The sequence below is a fragment of the Oncorhynchus nerka genome, linkage group LG3 (genome assembly GCF_034236695.1).
Source record: "Oncorhynchus nerka isolate Pitt River linkage group LG3, Oner_Uvic_2.0, whole genome shotgun sequence".
NCBI classification, from domain to species: Eukaryota; Metazoa; Chordata; class Actinopteri; order Salmoniformes; family Salmonidae; genus Oncorhynchus; species Oncorhynchus nerka.
The window spans coordinates 60854410-60878048 of NC_088398.1; the positions used below are offsets into that span (position 1 = coordinate 60854410).

At 42.1% G+C, this 23639-nt stretch overlaps 1 protein-coding gene and 1 pseudogene across 1 annotated transcript in view; one reads left to right on the forward strand and one right to left on the reverse strand.

Moving 5' to 3' along the window:
* LOC115115859 (general transcription factor IIF subunit 2) overlaps positions 1-18131 on the forward strand; it is a 45970-nt gene extending 27839 nt beyond the window's left edge. Inside the window, exons 5-8 of the mRNA XM_029644345.2 lie at positions 1157-1238; positions 13714-13813; positions 13986-14129; positions 16784-18131. Of these exons, the coding sequence (XP_029500205.1) occupies positions 1157-1238; positions 13714-13813; positions 13986-14129; positions 16784-16912 (455 nt within the window). The 3' untranslated portion in view covers positions 16913-18131. The remainder of the gene's footprint in view (positions 1-1156; positions 1239-13713; positions 13814-13985; positions 14130-16783) is intronic.
* Positions 18132-18664: 533 nt separating this feature from the next.
* On the reverse strand, positions 18665-22346 carry LOC115116477 (translationally-controlled tumor protein homolog; annotated as a pseudogene).
* Positions 22347-23639: the final 1293 nt, after the last annotated feature.

Genomic DNA, 23639 nt, shown 5'->3' on the forward strand with positions numbered 1-23639 from the left:
GGTATAGAGTAGGGGATAGGTTGAAAAAGAGAACTGGAAGAGCGTAAGGGAGCCTTGAGTGGAGAAAATGAGGTAGAGGGGAGATCTACAGTATACTATTCTCTCCCATACGGCCCTGCCCCAGATGATCCCTGCCAGGGGCCTGTGAGTGACTAGAGGGGGAGATGGAGGCAGGCTGCTCTGAAGTTGAGAAATGCGTTTGTGTGTTTAGGGAGATGCGCTGACAAGTGTTTCAGCCCTTATCATGCAATAATTGCACATAATGCATCCATTTGTGAAAAAGATGAGGAATGGATATTAGTGAGTGCGTGAGATCTGTGACATTGGATTGACTGACGTGATTTCTCTGGAGCCACCTGGTAAAAGTGCACAGATTTGTAATTGCACCAACAAACACTAACTGGACATTTTCTCAGTAGAACAAAACCTGATTAGCCAACAAACAGACACCAACTGGACTTCAGTGGTTGTTGGCTGTTTGGAATTTGTTGGACAGTCTGGACAGAGTGTACTATTTATCTCTGTATGACAGTGTCTCATACAATTGTGTGAACCTATCCTGGCCCCCTTGTTAGACACACACACACACATATACACACACACACAATTTTGTTTTGCTATCCTTATAGGGACCAAAGAATTGATTCCCATCCAAAATCCAATTTTTCTTAACCTAACCATAACCTTAAGCCTAACCTTAACCCCATAAAACTATGCCTTCCTATTTGTCTGAATTTTCCTTGTTTTACTATCCTTGTGAGGACTTCTGGTACCCACAAGGATAGTTACACACACACACACACACACACACACACACACAATGACAAAGAAAACGCCAAATAGATGAATCACTACATTTTGAAATGGCAAGCTGTTGATGAGCAGTCCAGTGGCAGTTGATGGAGATTTGGAGTGTTGGCTGTGGAGTACTCAACTTGGGTGGTTCCACCTATTTCACCTGTTTCTCTACTGATTCAGTCAAGTGATTCAGTTCAGTCAAATATAATTTGGGCTGCATGTTTAGTACGGTGCTGAAGAATATGAAAAAAACACTTAGGCCTGTTGTATTGAAAGAAAGAATACATTGTGATTTAAAACAGCATTCTGCTATTGATGTGTGTGGGTCCTTAAAGGAAACGTATTGTCTTTGTTTCAGATAAGATCAGTCTGGAGGGCATGGTGGTACAGAGAGCGGAGTGCAGACCAGCCGGCAATGAAAACTATATGAAACTGAAGAAGTGAGTGAAACAAAATTCAATACAATTTCAATATACAGTACCAGTCAAAAGTTTGGACACAGCTACTCATTTCAGGGTTTTTCTTTATTTGCACTATTTTCTACATTGTAGAATAATAGTGAAGACATAACTATAAAATAACACACATGGAATCATGTAGTAACCAAAAAGGTGTTAAACAAATGAAAAATATGTTTCATATACGAGATTCTTCAAAGTAGGCACCCTTTTCCTTGATGACAGCTTTGCACACTCATAGCATTCTCTCAACCAGCTTCATGAGGTAGTCACCTGGAATGCATTTCAGTTAACAGGTGTGCCTTGTTCAAAGTAAATTTGTGGAATTTCTTTCCTTCTTAATGCATTCGAGCCAATCAGTTGTGTTGTGACAAGGTAGGGTGGTATACAGAAGATAGCCCTATTTGGTAAAAAACCAAGTCCATATTATGGCAAGAACAGCTCAAATAAGCAAAGAGAAACGACAGTCCATTATTACTTTAAGACATAAAGGTCAGTCAATCCGTAAAATTTCAAGACCTTTGAAAGTTTCTTCAAGTGGAGTCGCAAAATCTATCAAGCGCAAAGAGTTTTTATTTACTAACTCTATTTTATCAATGTACCAATCAGGCTTCAGGAAGAAGCATAGCACAATTACAGCAGCCATGAAGGTTTTAAATGATATCACTGAAGCCCTTGACAAAAAACAGCACTGTGTCTCACTTTTTATTGATCTCTCTAAGGCTTTTGATACAGTTGATCATGCTATACTAAGGCAGAGATTGTCGAGTGTAGGTCTTTCAGAGCAAGCAGTTGCATGGTTTGCTAACTATCTGTCTGATACAACTCAATTTGATGGGCTTATGTCTGTTAATAATGGTGTGCCCCAAGGCTCTGTACTTGGCCCTCTCTTATTCACTATTTATATAAATGATTTTTTTAAATCAAGAAATAGACCTCTGAACCTTTCACATATTACTACCTGTCAGGGCAAGGAGATTGAGGTTGTAACCTCATATAAATATATTGGAATTTTAATTGATGATGGCCTCTCTTTTAAATTGCATATTCAACAATTTACAGAAATTTTTAAGCTGAAATTGGGATTTTATTTTAGGAATAAGGCCTGTTTTTCTTTTGAAGCCAGGAGGCTAGTATCAGCTACATGTATGCCTTTACTAGACTATGGGGATATTTTATATATGAAGTGTTTGAGATCAATTGACACCCTTTACCATGGCACTTTGAGATTTATTTTAAACTGCAAAACCCTTACGCACCACTGCACTTTGTATACGAGGGTTGGCTGACCTTCTCTAGTCACTCGTAGGCTCAGGCACTGGTATACTTTTATTTACAAAGCCATTTTGGGTTTACTACCTTTTTATTTGGGCATTTTTATTGTTCAGAAATGTGGTGGGTACTCTCTTCGTTCGCTGGACTTTATCCTGCTAACTGTTCCAAATGTCCAAACTGAATTTGGTAAAAGGGCTTTATGTACTCTGCGCCATCGTCTTGGAACGCCTTACAAAATACTTTTAAACTGGAAGAACTTGTCCCGATTGGTGTTTTCAAATCACTGATGAATGATCTTGAGGCTGATTCCCTCACCTGTCAATGTTTTTAATTTGCTGTTTTTGATTTTGTTATACTCGTGTGAATTCTATGGTTTTTACTAGATTACTTGTAGTTTTTCATGTTTGTCTGTAATTTTTGTAATGACTTGGTGCAGCCTATCTTGGCCAGGACGCTCTTAAAAAGAGATTTTAAATCTCAATGAGCCCTTCCTGGTAAATAAATCAAAATAAACAATGATGAAACTGGCTCTCATGAGGACCGCCACAGGAAAAGAAGACCCAGAGTTGCCAGCCTCAGAAATTGCAGCCCAAATAAATGCTTCACAAAGTTCAAGTAACAGACACATCTCAACATCAACTGTTCAGAGGAGACTACATGAATCAGGCCTTCATGGTCAAATTGCCGCCGTGTCTTTGTGAGATGCAGAGTAGGTGAACAGATGATCTCTGCATGTGTGGTTCCCACCGTGAAGCATGGAGGAGGAGGTGTGGGGGTGCTTTGCTAAGGACACTGTCTGTGATTTTATTTAGAATTCAAGTCACACCTACAGGTTGTGTAAGGACTGTTTGACCAAGCCGGAGAGTGATGGAGTGCTGCGTCAGCTGACCCGGCCTCCACAATCCCCCGACCTCAATCAACGTCAACCCAAATGGGATTGTTTGGGATGAGTTGCACTGCAGCGTGAAGGAAAAGCAGCCAACAAGTGCTCAGCGTATGTGGGAAAGACTGTTGGAAAAGCATTCCACGTGAAGCTGGTTGAGAGAATGCCAAGAGTGTGCAAAGCTGTCAAGGCAAACGGTGACTACTTTGAAGAATCTCAAATATATCAAATATATTTTGATTTGTTTAACACTTTTGCTTACTACATGATTCTATATATGTTATTTCATAGTTATGTCTTCACTATTGTTTTACAATGTAGAAAATAGTACAAATAAAGAAAAACCATTGAATGAGAATGTGTAATTAGGTGACAGTAAAATAAAGCATCACCAATAGGCTATTTCTCCTGGTTTCATTTCTGAGTGAGATTAGTAGATGTGGGAGGAACAGTAGCCATAGCGAACTCCAAGAGAATATCTAATAATGGTGTATAACTGTTCTCAATTCAGTTTTATGGGAGCAGAGGTTGGCAGGGATTGCTATAGCAACTGTTCCTTGTGTGCTATGGCAACTGTTCTCTCTCCTGTGTGTTATTTTTATTTTTTTATGTATTAGGGGTAGATCTGCTTTAATATTGCAGATAGAGTGTAGATTCCATCAATGTAAATGTCTGCATCATTTCCAATCCTCCATATGTATGTATTTATATTTATATTTATATAAAACAAAACAAAAAATGTATATAATAGTTTATTTATATATATATATATATAAATTACAGTACCAGGCAAAAGTTTGGACACCAACTCATTCATTCTTTATTTTCACAATGTTCTACATTGTAGAATAATAGTTAAGACATCAACTATAAAAGAACACATATGGAATCATGTAGTAACCAAAAAAGTGTTTCACAAATGAGATTCTTCAAAGTAGCCACCCTGTGCCTTGATGACAGCTGTGCACACTCTTGGCATTCTCTCAACCAGCTTCATGAGGTATGCTTTTCCAACCGTCTTTCCCACATAGGTTGAGCACTTGTTGGCTGCTTTTCCTTCACTCCACGGTCCAATTCATCCTAAACCATCTCAATTGGGTTGAGGTCGGGTGATTGTGGAGGCCAGGACATCTGATGCAGCACTCCATCACTCTCCTTCTTGGTCAAATAGCCCTTACACAGCCTGGAGGTGTTTTGGGTCATTGTCCTATTGATAAACAAATGATAGTCCCACTAAGCGCAAACCAGATAGGATGGCGTATCACTGCAGAATGCTGTGGTAGCTATGCTGGTTAAGTGTGCCTTGAATTCTAAACAAATCACAGACGTTGTTACCATTAAAGCACCTCACACATCACACCACCTCCTCCATGCTTCACAGTGGGAACCACACATGCGGAGATCATCCGTTCACCTACTCTGCGTCTCACAAAGACACGCGTTTGGAACCGAAAATCTCAAATTTGGACTCATCAGACCAAAGGACAGATTTCCGCCGGTCTAATGTCCATTGCTGAGTTTCTTGGCCCAAGCAAGTCTCTTCTTCTTATTGGTGTCCTTTAGTAGTGGTGTCTTTGCAGCAATTCAACCATGAAGGCCTGATTCACGCAGTCTCCTCTGAACAGTTGATGTTGAGATGTCTGTTACTTGAACTCTGTGAAGCATTTATTTGGGCTGCAATTTCTGAGGCTGGTAACTCTAATGAACTTATCCTCTTCAGCAGAGGTAACTCTGGGTCTTCCATTCCTGTGGCGGTCTTCATGAGCGCCAGTTTCATCATAGCGCTTGATGGATTTTGCGACTCCACTTGAAGACACTTTCAAAGTTCTTGAAATGTTCCGGATTGACTAACCTTAATGTCTTAAAGTAATGATGGACTGTTATTTTTGCTTATTTGAGCTGTTTTTTAAAATGTATTTTTTAATTTCACCTTTATTTAACCAGGTAGGCTAGTTGAGAACAAGTTCTCATTTGCAACTGCGACCTGGCCAAGATAAAGCATAGCAGTGTGAACAGACAACACAGAGTTACACATGGAGTAAACAATTAACAAGTCAATAACACAGTAGGAAAAAAAAGGGGGAGTCTATATACAATGTGTGCAAAAGGCATGAGGTAGGCGAATAATTACAATTTTGCAGATTAACACTGGAGTGATAAATGATCAGATGGTCATGTACAGGTAGAGATATTGGTGTGCAAAAGAGCAGAAAAGTAGATCAATAAAAACAGTATGGGGATGAGGTAGGTAAAAATGGGTGGGCTATTTACCGATAGACTATGTACAGCTGCAGCGATCGGTTAGCTGCTCAGATAGCAGATGTTTGAAGTTGGTGAGGGAGATAAAAGTCTCCAACTTCAGCGATTTTTGCAATTCGTTCCAGTCACAGGCAGCAGAGAACTGGAACGAAAGGCGGCCAAATGAGGTGTTTGCTTTAGGGATGATCAGTGAGATACACCTGCTGGAGCGCGTGCTACGGATGGGTGTTGCCATCGTGACCAGTGAACTGAGATAAGGCGGAGCTTTACCTAGCATGGACTTGTAGATGACCTGGAGCCAGTGGGTCTGGCGACGAATATGTAGCGAGGGCCAGCCGACTAGAGCATACAAGTCGCAGTGGTGGGTGGTATAAGGTGCTTTAGTGACATATTTTTGTCATAATATGGACTTGGATTCGGTATACCATGCATAGCTTGTCACAACTCAACTGATTGGCTCAAATGCATTATTTCAGGGTTTTACTTTTTATAAATTAGCAAAAAATTCTAAAAACCTGCTTTTTTATGGGATATTGTGTGTAGATGTTTTTTATTTTTTATTTGACCTTTAACTAGGCAAGTCAGTTAAGAACAAATTCTTATTTTCAATGACGGCCTAGGAACAGTGGGTTAACTGCCTGTTCAGGGGCAGAACAACAGATTTGTACCTTGTCAGCTCGGGGATTTGAACTTGCAACCTTTCGGTTACTAGTCCAACGCTCTTACCACTAGGCTACCCTGCCGCCAGATTGAGGGGGGGGGGGACATTTTAATCAATTTTAGAATAAGTCTAATGTAACAAAATGTGGAAAAGGTCAAGTGGTCTGAATACTTTCGGAAGGCACTGTATATATAAATTATTATTTGGGGCGGCAGGGTTTTTAAGCTACCCTCAACCCCTTCCTCCGAAGACCATCCAGTTCTATTTGCCATATTTTTTTAAATGTGCTGTTTCACAAAAGTTCTGAACCTATATACATTTTATGGACACAGTATATTTTACAATAGTTAACTTGTTGTTATTATTCCCACCCTTCAGCTCCACTCAACCCCTCCCGTCTATCTCTTAACACCATCCAGTTTGGATTTCTATTTGCTATATATTTTTCAACTGAGCTGTGATGTTTCACAAAAGTTCTGAGCCTTTCTATTCTCATAGTTTCTACAGATTGTAAATTAAATATAACACTTTTGCTAAAAGTATTATTATTATTATTGATCGATTGACGATGACTTTCAGTTAGCTCCAGGTAAATGTTGTTATTGATTGACTATGACTTTCAGTTAGCTCCAGGTAAATGTTGTTATTGATTGACTATGACTTTCAGTTAGCTCCAGGTAAATGTTGTTATTGATTGACTATGACTTTCAGTTAGCTCCAGGTAAATGTTGTTATTGATTGACTATGACTTTCGGTTAGCTCCAGGTAAATGTTGTTATTGATTGACTATGACTTTCAGTTAGCTCCAGGTAAATGTTGTTATTGATTGACTATGACTTTCAGTTAGCTCCAGGTAAATGTTGTTATTGATTGACTATGACTTTCAGTTAGCTCCAGGTAAATGTTGTTATTGATTGACTATGACTTTCAGTTAGCTCCAGGTAAATGTTGTTATTGATTGACTATAACTTTCAGTTAGCTCCAGGTAAATGTTGTTATTGATTGACTATGACTTTCAGTTAGCTCCAGGTAAATGTTGTTATTGATTGACTATGACTTTCAGTTAGCTCCAGGTAAATGTTGTTATTGATTGACTATAACTTTCAGTTAGCTCCAGGTAAATGTTGTTATTGATTGACTATAACTTTCAGTTAGCTCCAGGTAAATGTTGTTATTGATTGACTATGACTTTCAGTTAGCTCCAGGTAAATGTTGTTATTGATTGACTATGACTTTCAGTTAGCTCCAGGTAAATGTTGTTATTGATTGACTATGACTTTCAGTTAGCTCCAGGTAAATGTTGTTATTATTGATTGAGCTCCTATTGACTTTCAGTTAGCTCCAGGTAAATGTTGTTATTGATTGACTATGACTTTCAGTTAGCTCCAGGTAAATGTTGTTATTGATTGACTATGACTTTCAGTTAGCTCCAGGTAAATGTTGTTATTGATTGACTATAACTTTCAGTTAGCTCCAGGTAAATGTTGTTATTGATTGACTATAACTTTCAGTTAGCTCCAGGTAAATGTTGTTATTGATTGACTATAACTTTCAGTTAGCTCCAGGTAAATGTTGTTATTGATTGACTATGACTTTCAGTTAGCTCCAGGTAAATGTTGTTATTGATTGACTATAACTTTCAGTTAGCTCCAGGTAAATGTTGTTATTGACTATGACTTTCAGTTTGATTGCTATGACTTTCAGTTAGCTCCAGGTAAATGTTGTTATTGATTGACTATAACTTTCAGTTAGCTCCAGGTAAATGTTGTTATTGATTGACTATAACTTTCAGTTAGCTCCAGGTAAATGTTGTTATTGATTGACTATAACTTTCAGTTAGCTCCAGGTAAATGTTGTTATTGATTGACTATAACTTTCAGTTAGCTCCAGGTAAATGTTGTTATTGATTGACTATAACTTTCAGTTAGCTCCAGGTAAATGTTGTTATTGATTGACTATAACTTTCAGTTAGCTCCAGGTAAATGTTGTTATTGATTGACTATAACTTTCAGTTAGCTCCAGGTAAATGTTGTTATTGATTGACTATAACTTTCAGTTAGCTCCAGGTAAATGTTGTTATTGATTGACTATAACTTTCAGTTAGCTCCAGGTAAATGTTGTTATTGATTGACTATAACTTTCAGTTAGCTCCAGGTAAATGTTGTTATTGATTGACTATAACTTTCAGTTAGCTCCAGGTAAATGTTGTTATTGATTGACTATAACTTTCAGTTAGCTCCAGGTAAATGTTGTTATTGATTGACTATAACTTTCAGTTAGCTCCAGGTAAATGTTGTTATTGATTGACTATAACTTTCAGTTAGCTCCAGGTAAATGTTGTTATTGATTGACTATAACTTTCAGTTAGCTCCAGGTAAATGTTGTTATTGATTGACTATGACTTTCAGTTAGCTCCAGGTAAATGTTGTTATTGATTGACTATGACTTTCAGTTAGCTCCAGGTAAATGTTGTTATTGATTGACTATAACTTTCAGTTAGCTCCAGGTAAATGTTGTTATTGATTGACTATGACTTTCAGTTAGCTCCAGGTAAATGTTGTTATTGATTGACTATGACTTTCAGTTAGCTCCAGGTAAATGTTGTTATTGATTGACTATATAACTTTCAGTTAGCTCCAGGTAAATGTTGTTATTGATTGACTATAACTTTCAGTTAGCTCCAGGTAAATGTTGTTATTGATTGACTATAACTTTCAGTTAGCTCCAGGTAAATGTTGTTATTGATTGACTATAACTTTCAGTTAGCTCCAGGTAAATGTTGTTATTGATTGACTATGACTTTCAGTTAGCTCCAGGTAAATGTTGTTATTGATTGACTATAACTTTCAGTTAGCTCCAGGTAAAAATATTGATTATTGATTGACAGGTAAATGTTGTTATTGATTATATGACTTTCAGTTAGCTCCAGGTAAATGTTGTTATTGATTGACTATGACTTTCAGTTAGCTCCAGGTAAATGTTGTTATTGATTGACTATGACTTTCAGTTAGCTCCAGGTAAATGTTGTTATTGATTGACTATGACTTTCAGTTAGCTCCAGGTAAATGTTGTTATTGATTGACTATGACTTTCAGTTAGCTCCAGGTAAATGTTGTTATTGATTGACTATGACTTTCAGTTAGCTCCAGGTAAATGTTGTTATTGTTATTGATTGTAAACTATTGATTGACTTTCAGTTAGCTCCAGGTAAATGTTGTTATTGATTGACTATGACTTTCAGTTAGCTCCAGGTAAATGTTGTTATTGATTGACTATGACTTTCAGTTAGCTCCAGGTAAATGTTGTTATTGATTGACTATGACTTTCAGTTAGCTCCAGGTAAATGTTGTTATTGATTGACTATGACTTTCAGTTAGCTCCAGGTAAATGTTGTTATTATTGATTGACTATGACTTTCAGTTAGCTCCAGGTAAATGTTGTTATTGATTGACTATGACTTTCAGTTAGCTCCAGGTAAATGTTGTTATTGATTGACTATAACTTTCAGTTAGCTCCAGGTAAATGTTGTTATTGATTGACTATAACTTTCAGTTAGCTCCAGGTAAATGTTGTTATTGATTGACTATAACTTTCAGTTAGCTCCAGGTAAATGTTGTTATTGATTGACTATAACTTTCAGTTAGCTCCAGGTAAATGTTGTTATTGATTGACTATAACTTTCAGTTAGCTCCAGGTAAATGTTGTTATTGATTGACTATGACTTTCAGTTAGCTCCAGGTAAATGTTGTTATTGATTGACTATGACTTTCAGTTAGCTCCAGGTAAATGTTGTTATTGATTGACTATGACTTTCAGTTAGCTCCAGGTAAATGTTGTTATTGATTCCAGGTAAATGTTGTTATTGATTGACTATGACTTTCAGTTAGCTCCAGGTAAATGTTGTTATTGATTGACTATGACTTTCAGTTAGCTCCAGGTAAATGTTGTTATTGATTTAGCTAGCTCCAGGTAAATGTTGTTATTGATTGACTATGACTTTCAGTTAGCTCCAGGTAAATGTTGTTATTGATTGACTATGACTTTCAGTTAGCTCCAGGTAAATGTTGTTATTGATTGACTATGACTTTCAGTTAGCTCCAGGTAAATGTTGTTATTGATTGACTATGACTTTCAGTTAGCTCCAGGTAAATGTTGTTATTGATTGACTATGACTTTCAGTTAGCTCCAGGTAAATGTTGTTATTGATTGACTATGACTTTCAGTTAGCTCCAGGTAAATGTTGTTATTGATTGACTATGACTTTCAGTTAGCTCCAGGTAAATGTTGTTATTGATTGACTATGACTTTCAGTTAGCTCCAGGTAAATGTTGTTATTGATTGACTATGACTTTCAGTTAGCTCCAGGTAAATGTTGTTATTGATTGACTGATGACTTTCAGTTAGCTCCAGGTAAATGTTGTTATTGATTGACTATAACTTTAAATGTTGTTATTGATTGCTAGCTCCAGGTAAATGTTGTTATTGATTGACTATGACTTTCAGTTAGCTCCAGGTAAATGTTGTTATTGATTGACTATAACTTTCAGTTAGCTCCAGGTAAATGTTGTTATTGATTGACTATGACTTTCAGTTAGCTCCAGGTAAATGTTGTTATTGATTGACTATAACTTTCAGTTAGCTCCAGGTAAATGTTGTTATTGATTGACTATAACAGTTAGCTCAGTTAGCTCCAGGTAAATGTTGTTATTGATTGACTATAACTTTCAGTTAGCTCCAGGTAAATGTTGTTATTGATTGACTATAACTTTCAGTTAGCTCCAGGTAAATGTTGTTATTGATTGACTATAACTTTCAGTTAGCTCCAGGTAAATGTTGTTATTGATTGACTATAACTTTCAGTTAGCTCCAGGTAAATGTTGTTATTGATTGACTATAACTTTCAGTTAGCTCCAGGTAAATGTTGTTATTGATTGACTATAACTTTCAGTTAGCTCCAGGTAAATGTTGTTATTGATTGACTATAACTTTCAGTTAGCTCCAGGTAAATGTTGTTATTGATTGACTATAACTTTCAGTTAGCTCCAGGTAAATGTTGTTATTGATTGACTATGACTTTCAGTTAGCTCCAGGTAAATGTTGTTATTGATTGACTATGACTTTCAGTTAGCTCCAGGTAAATGTTGTTATTGATTGACTATGACTTTCAGTTAGCTCCAGGTAAATGTTGCAATTCTTCAGCCATTCCTGGACCTGTGACCAAAAAAAGCTACATATGGACAGCACCAAAACAAATTATTTTAAGGATTGTCTCTTCGCAGCAAACTCTGCAGAGCTGGGATGGTTGTATCCCCCATATACAGTTCAGGTTGGAGTCATTAAACCTGTTTTTCAACCACTCCACAAATGTCTTGTTAACTAACTATAGTTTTGGCAAGTCGTTTAGGACATCTACTTTGTGCATGACACAAGTAATTTTTCCAACAATTGTTTACAGACAGATTATTTCACTTATAATTCACTGTATCACAATTCCAGTGGGTCAGAAGTTTACATACACTAAGTTGACTGTCTTTAAACAGCTTGGAAAATTCCAGAAAACTATGTCATGGCTTTAGAAGCTTCTGATAGGCTAATTGACATAATTTGAGTCAATTGGAGGTGTACCTGTGGATGTATTTCAAGGCCTACCTTCAAACTCAGTGCCTCTTTGCTTGACATCATGGGAAAATCAAAAGAAATCAGCCAAATTTTAGACCTCCACAACATTGGTTCATCATTGGTAGCAATTTCCAAACGCCTGAAGGTACCACGTTCATATGTACAAACAATAGTACGCAAGTATAAACACCATGGGACCACGCAGCAGTCATACCGCTCAGGAAGGAGACTCGTTCTGTCTCCTAGAGATGAAAGTACTTTGGTGCAAATCAATCCCAGAACAACGGCAAAGGACCTTGTGAAGATGCCACTGCTCCAAAACCGCCATAAAAAAGCCACTACGGTTTGCAACTGCACATGGGAACAAAGATCATACTTTTGGAGAAATGTCCTCTGGTCTGATGAAACAAAAATAGAACTGTTTGGCCATAATGACCATCATTATGTTTGGAGGAAAAAGGGGGAGGCTTGCAAGCCGAAGAACACCATCCCAACCGTGAAGGAAGGGGTGGGGGTGCTTTTTACTGCAGGAGGGACTGGTGCACTTCACAAAATAGATGGCATCATGAGGAAAGGAAAATTATGTGGATATATTGAAGCAACATATCAAGACATCAGTCAGGAAGTTAAAGCTTGGTCGCAAATGGGTCTTCCAAATGGACAATGACCCCAAGCATACTTCCAAAGCTGTGGCAAAATGGCTTAAGGACAACAAAGTCAAGGTATTGGAGTGGCCATCACAAAGCCCTGAACTCAATTCTATAGAAAATTTGTGGGCAGAACTGAAAAAGCGTGTGCGAGCAAGGAGGCCTTACAAATCTGACTCAGTTACACCAGCTCTGTCAGGAGGAATGGGCCAAAATTCACCCAACTTATTGTGGGAAGCTTGTGGAAGGCTACCTGAAAGGTTTGGCCTAAGTTAAACAATTTAAAGGCAACGCTACCGAATACTAATTGAGTGTATGTAAACTTCGGACACCCTGGGAATGTGATGAAAGAAATAAAAACTGAAATAAATCACTCTACTATTATTCAGACATTTCACATTCTTAAAATAAAGTGGTCATCATAACTGACCTAAGACAGGGTATCTTTACTAGGATTAAAGGTCAGGAATTGTGAAACTGAGTTTAAATGTATTTTGCTAAGGTGTATGTAAAACTTCCGACTTCAACTGTATATACATTCTATTGGTTGCAATAATTTTTATAATCATTTCATTTGAAAAAAATCTTCTTTTTAAGTTGTCATTTTGCATATCAGTTCATAAACTATGTGGCATGGAATGTGGCATCAAAAACCTCTTCCTAACTATTTTGCCATCTATATGTCACAGCTTTAAAAAAAAAATTTTTTTTAAAGTTTTTAAAAAGTTCCTTTATATTAAACTGATATACCGACAAGTTCTTTACTTTTCCCCCTTCAACTTGCTTCTTCCATTTTTGCGATAATGGTGCAATTAGTTGATTGTAATTTTGGGTAGAGCCTCTCCCTGTGTGTTTGAGCACATGCATGTCTGCCTTGGTGTCTGTACGTGCACAGCAGTGCCAGTACTGTACATTATACTGAATGGCTATATGCGTTATTCAACCATTGTACAGCATAGTGGATGCTATTGTTCTGTTTTTTGTTCTATTCAGTGCTCTGCCCACTGGGTTGCTTCTCTCAATAAGACCCTGTCTTCATTCATTTTAATAATTTCTCAGGTTCTCTCAAACAGTTCTGTGACAGTGTTCTAGAATGTATCCTCCTCTCCTCAGATTACAGATTGAGGTGTCTACCAAGCCCCAGCGACTGACCGAGCAGATGGACAGGGCTGTCACTAACAACTTCAAGCCTGTAGCCAACCATGTTAATAACGTAAGAACACTACCATATCACATGTTAAAATCAGTGTGTGTCTGCTTGCATGCTCCTGAAGGTTCCATATCTTTGTAGTGTTGGATCAATACACATTTGGAACTGTAATGTGCACTTCTACCATGCTCCCTCCTTGCCCCTGTGTGGGTTTTCCGTGGGTTGTTTTGTGTAGGTGGAGTATGAGAAGAAGAAGAGGGCTGAAGGTAGGATGGTGAGGGCAGACAGACAGCAGGTGATGGACATGCTCTTCTCTGCCTTTGAGAAACACCAGTACTACAACATCAAAGACCTGGTGGAGGTCACCAAGCAACCTGTGGTTAGTCACACAAACAGCAACCTGTTCACTGTCCTGTCTGATTTCATTACCATAAGTGAGTATGCGCTGCGAGCGGTTCTGCTCAGCCTTCCAAGATCGATTCCACTCCACCACTGTAACCCTCTCTCTCTAGGATCGATTAGACTCCACCACTGTAACCCTCTCTCTCTAGGATCGATTAGACTCCACCACTGTAACCCTCTCTCTCTAGGATCGATTACACTCCACCACTGTAACCCTCTCTCTCTAGGATCGATTAGACTCCACCACTGTAACCCTCTCTCTCTAGGATCGATTACACTCCACCACTGTAACCCTCTCTCTCTAGGATCGATTACGCTCCACCACTGTAACCCTCTCTCTAGGATCGATTACACTCCACCACTGTAACCCTCTCTCTCTAGGATCGATTAGACTCCACCACTGTAACCCTCTCTCTCTAGGATCGATTAGACTCCACCACTGTAACCCTCTCTCTCTAGGATCGATTCCACCAGTAACTCCACCACTCGATTAACCCTCTCTCTCTAGGATCGATTAGACTCCACCACTGTAACCACTGATTAGACTCCACCACTGTAACCCTCTCTCTAGGATCGATTAGACTCCACCACTGTAACCCTCTCTCTCTAGGATCGATTACGCTCCACCACTGTAACCCTCTCTCTCTAGGATCGATTACGCTCCACCACTGTAACCCTCTCTCTAGGATCGATTAGACTCCACCACTGTAACCCTCTCTCTCTAGGATCGATTAGACTCCACCACTGTAACCCTCTCTCTCTAGGATCGATTAGACTCCACCACTGTAACCCTCTCTCTCTAGGATCGATTAGACTCCACCACTGTAACCCTCTCTCTCTAGGATCGATTAGACTCCACCACTGTAACCCTCTCTCTCTAGGATCGATTAGACTCCACCACTGTAACCCTCTCTCTCTAGGATCGATTAGACTCCACCACTGTAACCCTCTCTCTCTAGGATCGATTAGACTCCACCACTGTAACCCTCTCTCTCTAGGATCGATTAGACTCCACCACTGTAACCCTCTCTCTCCGATTCTCCACCACTCTCTAGGATCGATTAGACTCCACCACTGTAACCCTCTCTCTCCAGGATCGATTAGACTCCACCACTGTAACCCTCTCTCTCTAGGATTAGACTCCACCACTGTAACCTCTCTCTCTAGGATCCACCACTGTAACCCTCTCTCTCTAGGATCGATTAGGCTCCACCACTGTAACCCTCTCTCTCTAGGATCGATTAGACTCCACCACTGTAACCCTCTCTCTCTAGGATCGATTAGGCTCCACCACTGTAACCCTCTCTCTCTAGGATCGATTACGCTCCACCACTGTAACCCTCTCTCTCTAGGATCGATTACGCTCCACCACTGTAACCCTCTCTCTCTATGATCGATTAGACTCCACCACTGTAACCCTCTCTCTCCAGGATCGATTAGACTCCACCACTGTAACCCTCTCTCTCTAGGATCGATTAGACTCCACCACTGTAACCCTCTCTCTCTAGGATCCACCACTGTAATTAGGATCGATTACGCTCCACCACTCACTGTAACCCTCTCTCTCTAGGATCGATTACGCTCCACCACTGTAACCCTCTCTCTCTAGGATCGATTACGCTCCACCACTGTAACCCTCTCTCTCTAGGATCGATTAGACTCCACCACTGTAACCCTCTCTCTCTACGATCGATTAGACTCCTCCACTGTAACCCTCTCTCTCCAGGATCGATTACGCTCGACCACTGTAACCCTCTCTCTAGGATCGATTAGACTCTACCACTGTAACCCTCTCTCTCTAGGATCGATTAGACTCCACCACTCCACCACTAGACTCCACCAACCCTCTCTCTCTAGGATCGATTAGACTCCACCACTGTAACCCTCTCTCTCTAGGATCGATTAGACTCCACCACTGTAACCCTCTCTCTCTAGGATCGATTAGACTCCACCACTGTAACCCTCTCTCTCTAGGATCGATTAGACTCACTGCAACCCTCTCTCCACTCCACCACTCGATTAGACTAACCCTCTCTCTCTAGGATCGATTAGACTCCACCACTGTAACCCCTCTCTCTAGGATCGATTAGACTCCACCACTGTAACCCTCTCTCTCTAGGATCGATTAGACTCCACCACTGTAACCCTCTCTCTCTAGGATCGATTAGACTCCACCACTGTAACCCTCTCTCTCCAGGATCGATTAGACTCAACCACTGTAACCCTCTCTCTCCAGGATCGATTAGACTCCACCACTGTAACCCTCTCTCTCCAGGATCGATCATGCTCCACCACTGTAACCTTCTCCAGGGTGAACTATAGTAACCTGAGGCCTGATTAGTCATACCGTAATAAGTTGAACAGGATCAGAACACATACTGTAGACCTGTATCTGGAGGAGGAATGTCAACCATTACCCACTATTGACATCTGGTGGACATTATCAACTACAACAAATGGCTTTTGACACTAAGAATAACAGGTAGACTCGCCTCACTGGTAGATGCTTCTAGTTTTCAGAGTAAGGGTGCAGGCTGTAGCTGTGTGAAAATGGACACTGTAGAAAGAGCCTCTCCTGTAGACATTTATAAAGGAGATTCTGAGAGATGTTTGTCTGTGTGTTTCCTGTAGACCTACTTGAAGGAGATCCTGAGGGAGATAGGAGTGTACAACACTAAAGGGACGCACAAGAGTACATGGGAACTGAAGCCAGAGTACCGCCACTACCAGGGAGGAGAGGAGGAGATAAAGGGTGACTAGCCCAGAACAGAGCACCCTGTCTGGGATACAGACATTGACCTGAGGGCCTACCATCACAGAAGTCTTTGTTCTTTTGTCTTTCACTTTATCTAAAACTGATACCCAAAACTACATGATCACAAAGGGTCTACCTTTTATCAGCTGTTGGTAGGATGGTGTGTGGGGATCTTGCACTATGAACCAGACTGTGTGAAACACTTGCCTTAAAGCAACACTCTTTTGGATGGGTTCTTTTTTATGTTGTTTGGTGCAGCTTATAGAAATTGTCATGTTTTTTTTCTTCACTCTACTTACAGAAGCTGAAACTTTGCACTATCATTTGTAAATCATTTATAAAATAATGTAACTACCGGTTTGGAATATTTTACATTTTCTTTCAATGAATGTGACAGAACAAGCTTTTGAGGTAAACTACACATATATACATGCATACATGTATATGTATGCATACGGAAGAGCTGACTTTTTAAAAACGTGGCACCGTCATAGGATGCCACCTTTCCAACAAGTCAGTTTGTCAAATTTGCAGCTGCACATGAGCCTAAGGTCACCATGTGGAATACCAAAGCGTCGGCTGGAGTGGTGTAAAGCTAGCCGCCATTGGACTCTGGAGCAATAGAAATGTGTTTTCTGGAGTGATGAATCACGCTTCACCATTTGGTAGTCCGACAGACGAATCTGGGTTTGGTGGATGCTAGAACGCTATCTGCTCCAGTGCATAGTGTCAACTGTAAAGTTTGGTGGATGAGGAATAATGGTCTGGGGCTGTTGTTCATGGTTTGGGCTAGGCCCCTTAGTTCCAGTCACAGGTAATCTTAACGCTACAGAATACAATTACATTCTATAAGATTCTCTGCTTCCAACTTTGTGGCAACAGTTTGGGGAAGGCCCTTTCCTGTTTCAGCATGACAATGCCTTATGTGCACAAAGCGAGGTCCATAAAGAAATGGTTTGTCGAGATTTTTGTGGAAGAACATGACTGGCCTGCACAGAGCTCTGACCTCAACCCCATTGAACACATTTAGGATGAATTGGAATGCTGACTGCGAGTCAGACCTAGTTGCCCAACATCAGTGCCTGACCGCAATAAAGCTTTTGGCTGAATGGAAGCAAGTCCCTACAGCAATGTTCCAACATCTAGTGAAAAGTCTTCCCAGAAGAGTGGAGGCTGTTATAGCAGCAAAGGGGGGACCAACTCCTTAATAATGCCCATGATTTTGGAATGAGATGTTTGACAAGTAGGTGTCCACATATTTTTTGGTCATGTAGCGTATTTATTCAAGAAAAAGGACAATGGTGTAACATTAAAAGATATTTGATGAATCTAATGACTGTTGCATAATGAAACTGTAAACCAAGCAAATGGAGGCCTGAGAGTTAATCAACAACAGATAAGTGGATTGAAACATTGTCTTCACAGAGTTTAAAAAATCATCCCACAGCAAACTGTGAGACATATAGAATGTCCAAGATAGAAATGTAACATATTGTGTATTCTGCATGACAGAGGCATATCTGCTCTACTCTATACATTTCTATCTGAATGTTCTGATGGGTACTTCCTGAATATACCAGTTAACAGAACACTGCAATACTCAATGTCGAACACCATAATCAATAAGATCAATACCGTAACACTGTCACAGCACCCTTTCTGTCAACCCCATAGACATGACTTGGTTTGGGCATCATATAATACTTCCATTCCAAACGTAAGGCAGAGTTGTCGTCTGGTTGGTCCCTGGTCATGGGTCAGGTGACATGCAGCAGCTAATAGAAACAAAGTTCTGAGACCTGAGTATTACTATGAAAGAGAGGAGGAAGGACAGTGGTTATAACAAGTGTTATTATTACACAAGTAGACTGAACTAAAGGGTCTTGCGCATTTCTCCATCTCCAGGCCGTCTTTGAAGCGATTGATGCCGTCCTTACGGATGTCCAGCAGACCAACCATACCATCTGGGTTCATAGACTCACCTGTAAAATTAAAAAAACTACAGTGGGAGGGAGGATGGCGAGAGGGGTGGAGAGTGAGGTGGGAGCAGGAGGGTAGAGAGTGAGGTGGGAGCAGGAGGGTAGAGTGAGGGGTGGAGAGTGAGGTGGGAGCAGGAGGGTAGAGTGAGGGGTGGAGAGTGAGGTGGGAGCAGGAGGGTAGAGTGAGGGGTGGAGAGTGAGGTGGGAGCAGGATGGTAGAGTGAGGGGTGGAGAGTGAGGTGGGAGCAGGAGGGGTGGAGAGTGAGGTGGGAGCAGGAGGGTAGAGAGGGGTGGAGAGTGAGGTGGGAGCAGGAGGGTAGAGAGGGGTGGAGAGTGAGGTGGGAGCAGGAGGGTAGAGTGAGGGGTGGAGAGTGAGGTGGGAGCAGGAGGGTAGAGTGAGGGGTGGAGAGTGAGGTGGGAGCAGGAGGGGTGAGGTGGGAGCAGGAGGGTAGAGAGGGGTGGAGAGTGAGGTGGGAGCAGGAGGGTAGAGTGAGGGGTGGAGAGTGAGGTGGGAGCAGGAGGGGTGGAGAGTTAGGTGGGAGCAGGAGGGTAGAGAGGGGTGGGAGCAGGAGGGTAGAGTGAGGGGTGGGAGCAGGAGGGTAGAGTGAGGTGGGAGCAGGAGGGTAGAGTGAGGGATGGAGAGTGAGGTGGGAGCAGGAGGGTAGAGTGAGGTGGGAGCAGGAGGGGAGTAGGGATGGAGAGTGAGGTGGGAGCAGGAGGGTAGAGTGAGGGGTGGAGAGTGAGGTGGGAGCAGGATGGGGTGAGGGGTGGAGAGTGAGGTGGGAGCAGGAGGGTGGAGAGGGGTGGGAGCAGGAGGGGTAGGAGGGGTGGAGAGTGAGGTGGGAGCAGGAGGGTAGAGAGGGGTGGAGAGTGAGGTGGGAGCAGGAGGGTAGAGTGAGGGGTGGAGAGTGAGGTGGGAGCAGGAGGGTAGAGTGAGGGGTGGAGAGTGAGGTGGGAGCAGGAGGGGTGAGGTGGGAGCAGGAGGGTAGAGAGGGGTGGAGAGTGAGGTGGGAGCAGGAGGGTAGAGTGAGGGGTGGAGAGTGAGGTGGGAGCAGGAGGGGTGGAGAGTGAGGTGGGAGCAGGAGGGTAGAGTGAGGGATGGAGAGTGAGGTGGGAGCAGGAGGGTAGAGTGAGGGGTGGAGAGTGAGGTGGGAGCAGGATGGTAGAGTGAGGGGTGGAGAGTGAGGTGGGAGCAGGAGGGGTGGAGAGTGAGGTGGGAGCAGGAGGGTAGAGAGGGGTGGAGAGTGAGGTGGGAGCAGGAGGGTAGAGAGGGGTGGAGAGTGAGGTGGGAGCAGGAGGGTAGAGTGAGGGGTGGAGAGTGAGGTGGGAGCAGGAGGGTAGAGTGAGGGGTGGAGAGTGAGGTGGGAGCAGGAGGGGTGAGGTGGGAGCAGGAGGGTAGAGAGGGGTGGAGAGTGAGGTGGGAGCAGGAGGGTAGAGTGAGGGGTGGAGAGTGAGGTGGGAGCAGGAGGGTGGAGAGTGAGGTGGGAGCAGGAGGGTAGAGAGGGTGGAGAGTGAGGTGGGAGCAGGAGGGTAGAGTGAGGGGTGGGAGCAGGAGGGTAGAGTGAGGTGGGAGCAGGAGGGTAGAGTGAGGGATGGAGAGTGAGGTGGGAGCAGGAGGGTAGAGTGAGGTGGGAGCAGGAGGGTAGAGTGAGGTGGGAGCAGGAGGGTAGAGTGAGGTGGGAGCAGGAGGGTAGAGTGAGGGATGGAGAGTGAGGTGGGAGCAGGAGGGTAGAGTGAGGGATGGAGAGTGAGGTGGGAGCAGGAGGGTAGAGTGAGGTGGGAGCAGGAGGGTAGAGTGAGGGATGGAGAGTGAGGTGGGAGCAGGAGGGAAGAGTGAGGTGGGAGCAGGAGGGTAGAGTGAGGTGGGAGCAGGAGGGTAGAGTGAGGTGGGAACAGGAGGGTAGAGTGAGGTGGGAGCAGGAGGATAGAGAGGGGTGGAGAGTGAGGTGGGAGCAGGAGGGTAGAGTGAGGTGGGAGCAGGAGGATAGAGAGGGGTGGAGAGTGAGGTGGGAGCAGGAGGGTAGAGTGAGGTGGGAGCAGGAGGGTAGAGTGAGGGATGGAGAGTGAGGTGGGAGCAGGAGGGTAGAGTGAGAGGTGGGAGCAGGAGGGTAGAGTGAGAGGTGGGAGCAGGAGGGTAGAGTGAGGTGGGAGCAGGAGGGTATAGTGAGGGGTGGAGCAGGAGGGTAGAGTGAGGGAGAGAGATTGGGTAAACAGAAACAAGGAGATAAGGGCAAGACCAAATGAGTGAAAGTGAATCGGCATAATGAATACACCCCAGGTTTTCCTCAAGTCTAGGAATACCCAGCAAGCTCGGGTAGAACATGTGTAACTAACTGGGCTATTAGGCGGTAGTAGATGTAGTTGGTTACCTGGTAGTTCTTTATGTTGCCCATGATCATCTTGATCTCCTGAGCTCCAGTCGTGAAGGGCTTCACTCCATCTGGGTTGTTCTCCTCCAGCTTAGCCTTGATCGTGTGCGCACACACGCACCTTAAACTGTGTTTAATTTCAAATAGTGACTGTTAAATGTACAATTACAGCTTTGCGGGGTGCAAAGGGGGATTGGTAGGGCTAACCTAACATCACACATACACCCCTTACTAACACACTCACACCTTCATGTAATGTAGTCCTTGATATATCCCTTGTATGAGTCCTTGGTGAAGGATGTCTCTTGCAGTCTGTGGTTGAGGACGATGTCCACTCCATTGACCGTGCTGGACTCACAGACGTCATCCTGCACTTCTGCCGACGCATTCGCCCCCAGCAAAGAGTCATCAATGTTCTACTGACCATCTGAAGGGAGGACCGGAGGCAGTTAGGAGGGTGGAGGGAGGGAGGGAAGGGAAGAGAGTGAGTGCTGAGTCACTCAGTGGTTGGGTCTCATTACTGTCAAACACCTTATTGTGGCCTCCCGAGTGGCGCAGTGGTCTATAAGGCACTGTATTGCAGTTGCTAGCTGTTCCACTAGAGATCCTGGTTTTAGTCCAGGCACTGTTGCAGCCGGACGCGACCCATGGGGCGGCGCACAATTGGCCCAGCGTCGTCAAGGTTAGGGCAGTGTTTGGCTGACAAGGATGTCCTTGTCCCATCTCACTCTAGCGACTCCTGTGGAGGGCCGGGCCCTTCACCTCTCCCGAGTCCATATGGGAGTTGCAGCGATGAGCCAAGACTGTAACTACCAATTGGATACCACAAAATTGGGGAGAAAAAGTACAATAATAAAACACCTTATTGTACTATTCTTCATAAACTCTGTTTTAGTGCAAAGCTATGAGACAATACCCAACTTAATTACTGGCTCCAAATCCTGATACACCTCATCTGTCAGCCCCAAATCTCATAGACCTGCATTGGAGACGCATCCTTTCCCTGAACTTCGAACAAGATCCCATTTGGTGATTATTTGATCTTGTAAATGTCTGAACATTTCATCCCCTGCAATAAAAACAGAATGCATTGAAACCACATTAATAGTTCACAGTTAAAGTTACATTTGATTTGCCTCAGACCTTGTACAAACTTTCCCCAGGCTAGGGCCAAGCCCTGCTGCCGGTAACATAGCTGAGCTTGCCCACTATCTGTTAGATGGCTGACAGACAGACTACAGACGCTGCTGTGGTACTAGCAAGAGCTGCTAGATTTGCAAAGCTAATATAACTGGATTAGAAGCATACCATTAAACTAATAGTATGTGTGCAAATGACCTGTGGGTGGAAAGTCGACTGTACAGTGGTTGAGTGTTTTGGTGTTAGTTGACAGTGCCTTTTGACGGCGTGCACATGGAAAGCAGCTGCAGATGGAAAGCAGTATGCCTTGTACCGTTAGCTGTACCTGTTTAGTTTATTATAGGACGTGCACGACCCAGCTCATAGCCTTCACGATAAGTACATATTCACCTGTTACATTACCAAACCAAATGGGTCCCCTTTATTAAAAGCCCCAAAAATCAAATCACATTTTATCACATGCACTGAATACAAGTGTAGACCTTACAGTGAAATGCTTACTTATAAACCCTTAACCAACAATGCAGTTAAGAAAAAAATAAGTGTTTACTAAATAAATTGATGTAAACAAATAAATGAACTTGTAGAAAAAGGAGGAAGGGAAGCGCTGCTAAGGTACACAATAGTAGATTTTGGTAGACAGAAGGTGCTCTTTGATTAAAGTGTAAATTTGAATAAATAAATCAAAATGAATAAAATAGAAAAATGTAAAATAACTAAAGAGCAACAATAAAATAACAGTAACGAGGCTATATACATGGTGTACTGGTACAGAGTCAATGTGCAGGGGCAAAGGTTAGTCCAGGTAATTTAGGTAATATGTACAGTGGTAGAAAAAGTAACCAATTGTCATACTTGAGTAAAAGTATAGATACCTTAATAGAAAGTTACTCACAAAAGTGAAAGTCACCCATTAAAATTCTACTTGAGTAAAAGTATAGATACCTTAATAGAAAGTTACTCACAAAAGTGAAAGTCACCCATTAAAATTCTACTTGAGTAAAAGTCTAAAAGTATTATTAGAATGGAGAATCTGTAGAATTGCTGAGATAAAAGAACATACTCTTTGCCAGAATTCAGCCAGCCTTCACAAGACAACATATGAAAATATGTCCCCTTTTGTGCTTTACACCTCCAACAGAATACAACTTCTGAATGCATGATATTCAGTTTCACTGGCATATAGTATGTTCTATGGATGGTCTTAAACTGCAGTCATTTATGTCTGAGAATATATGAACATG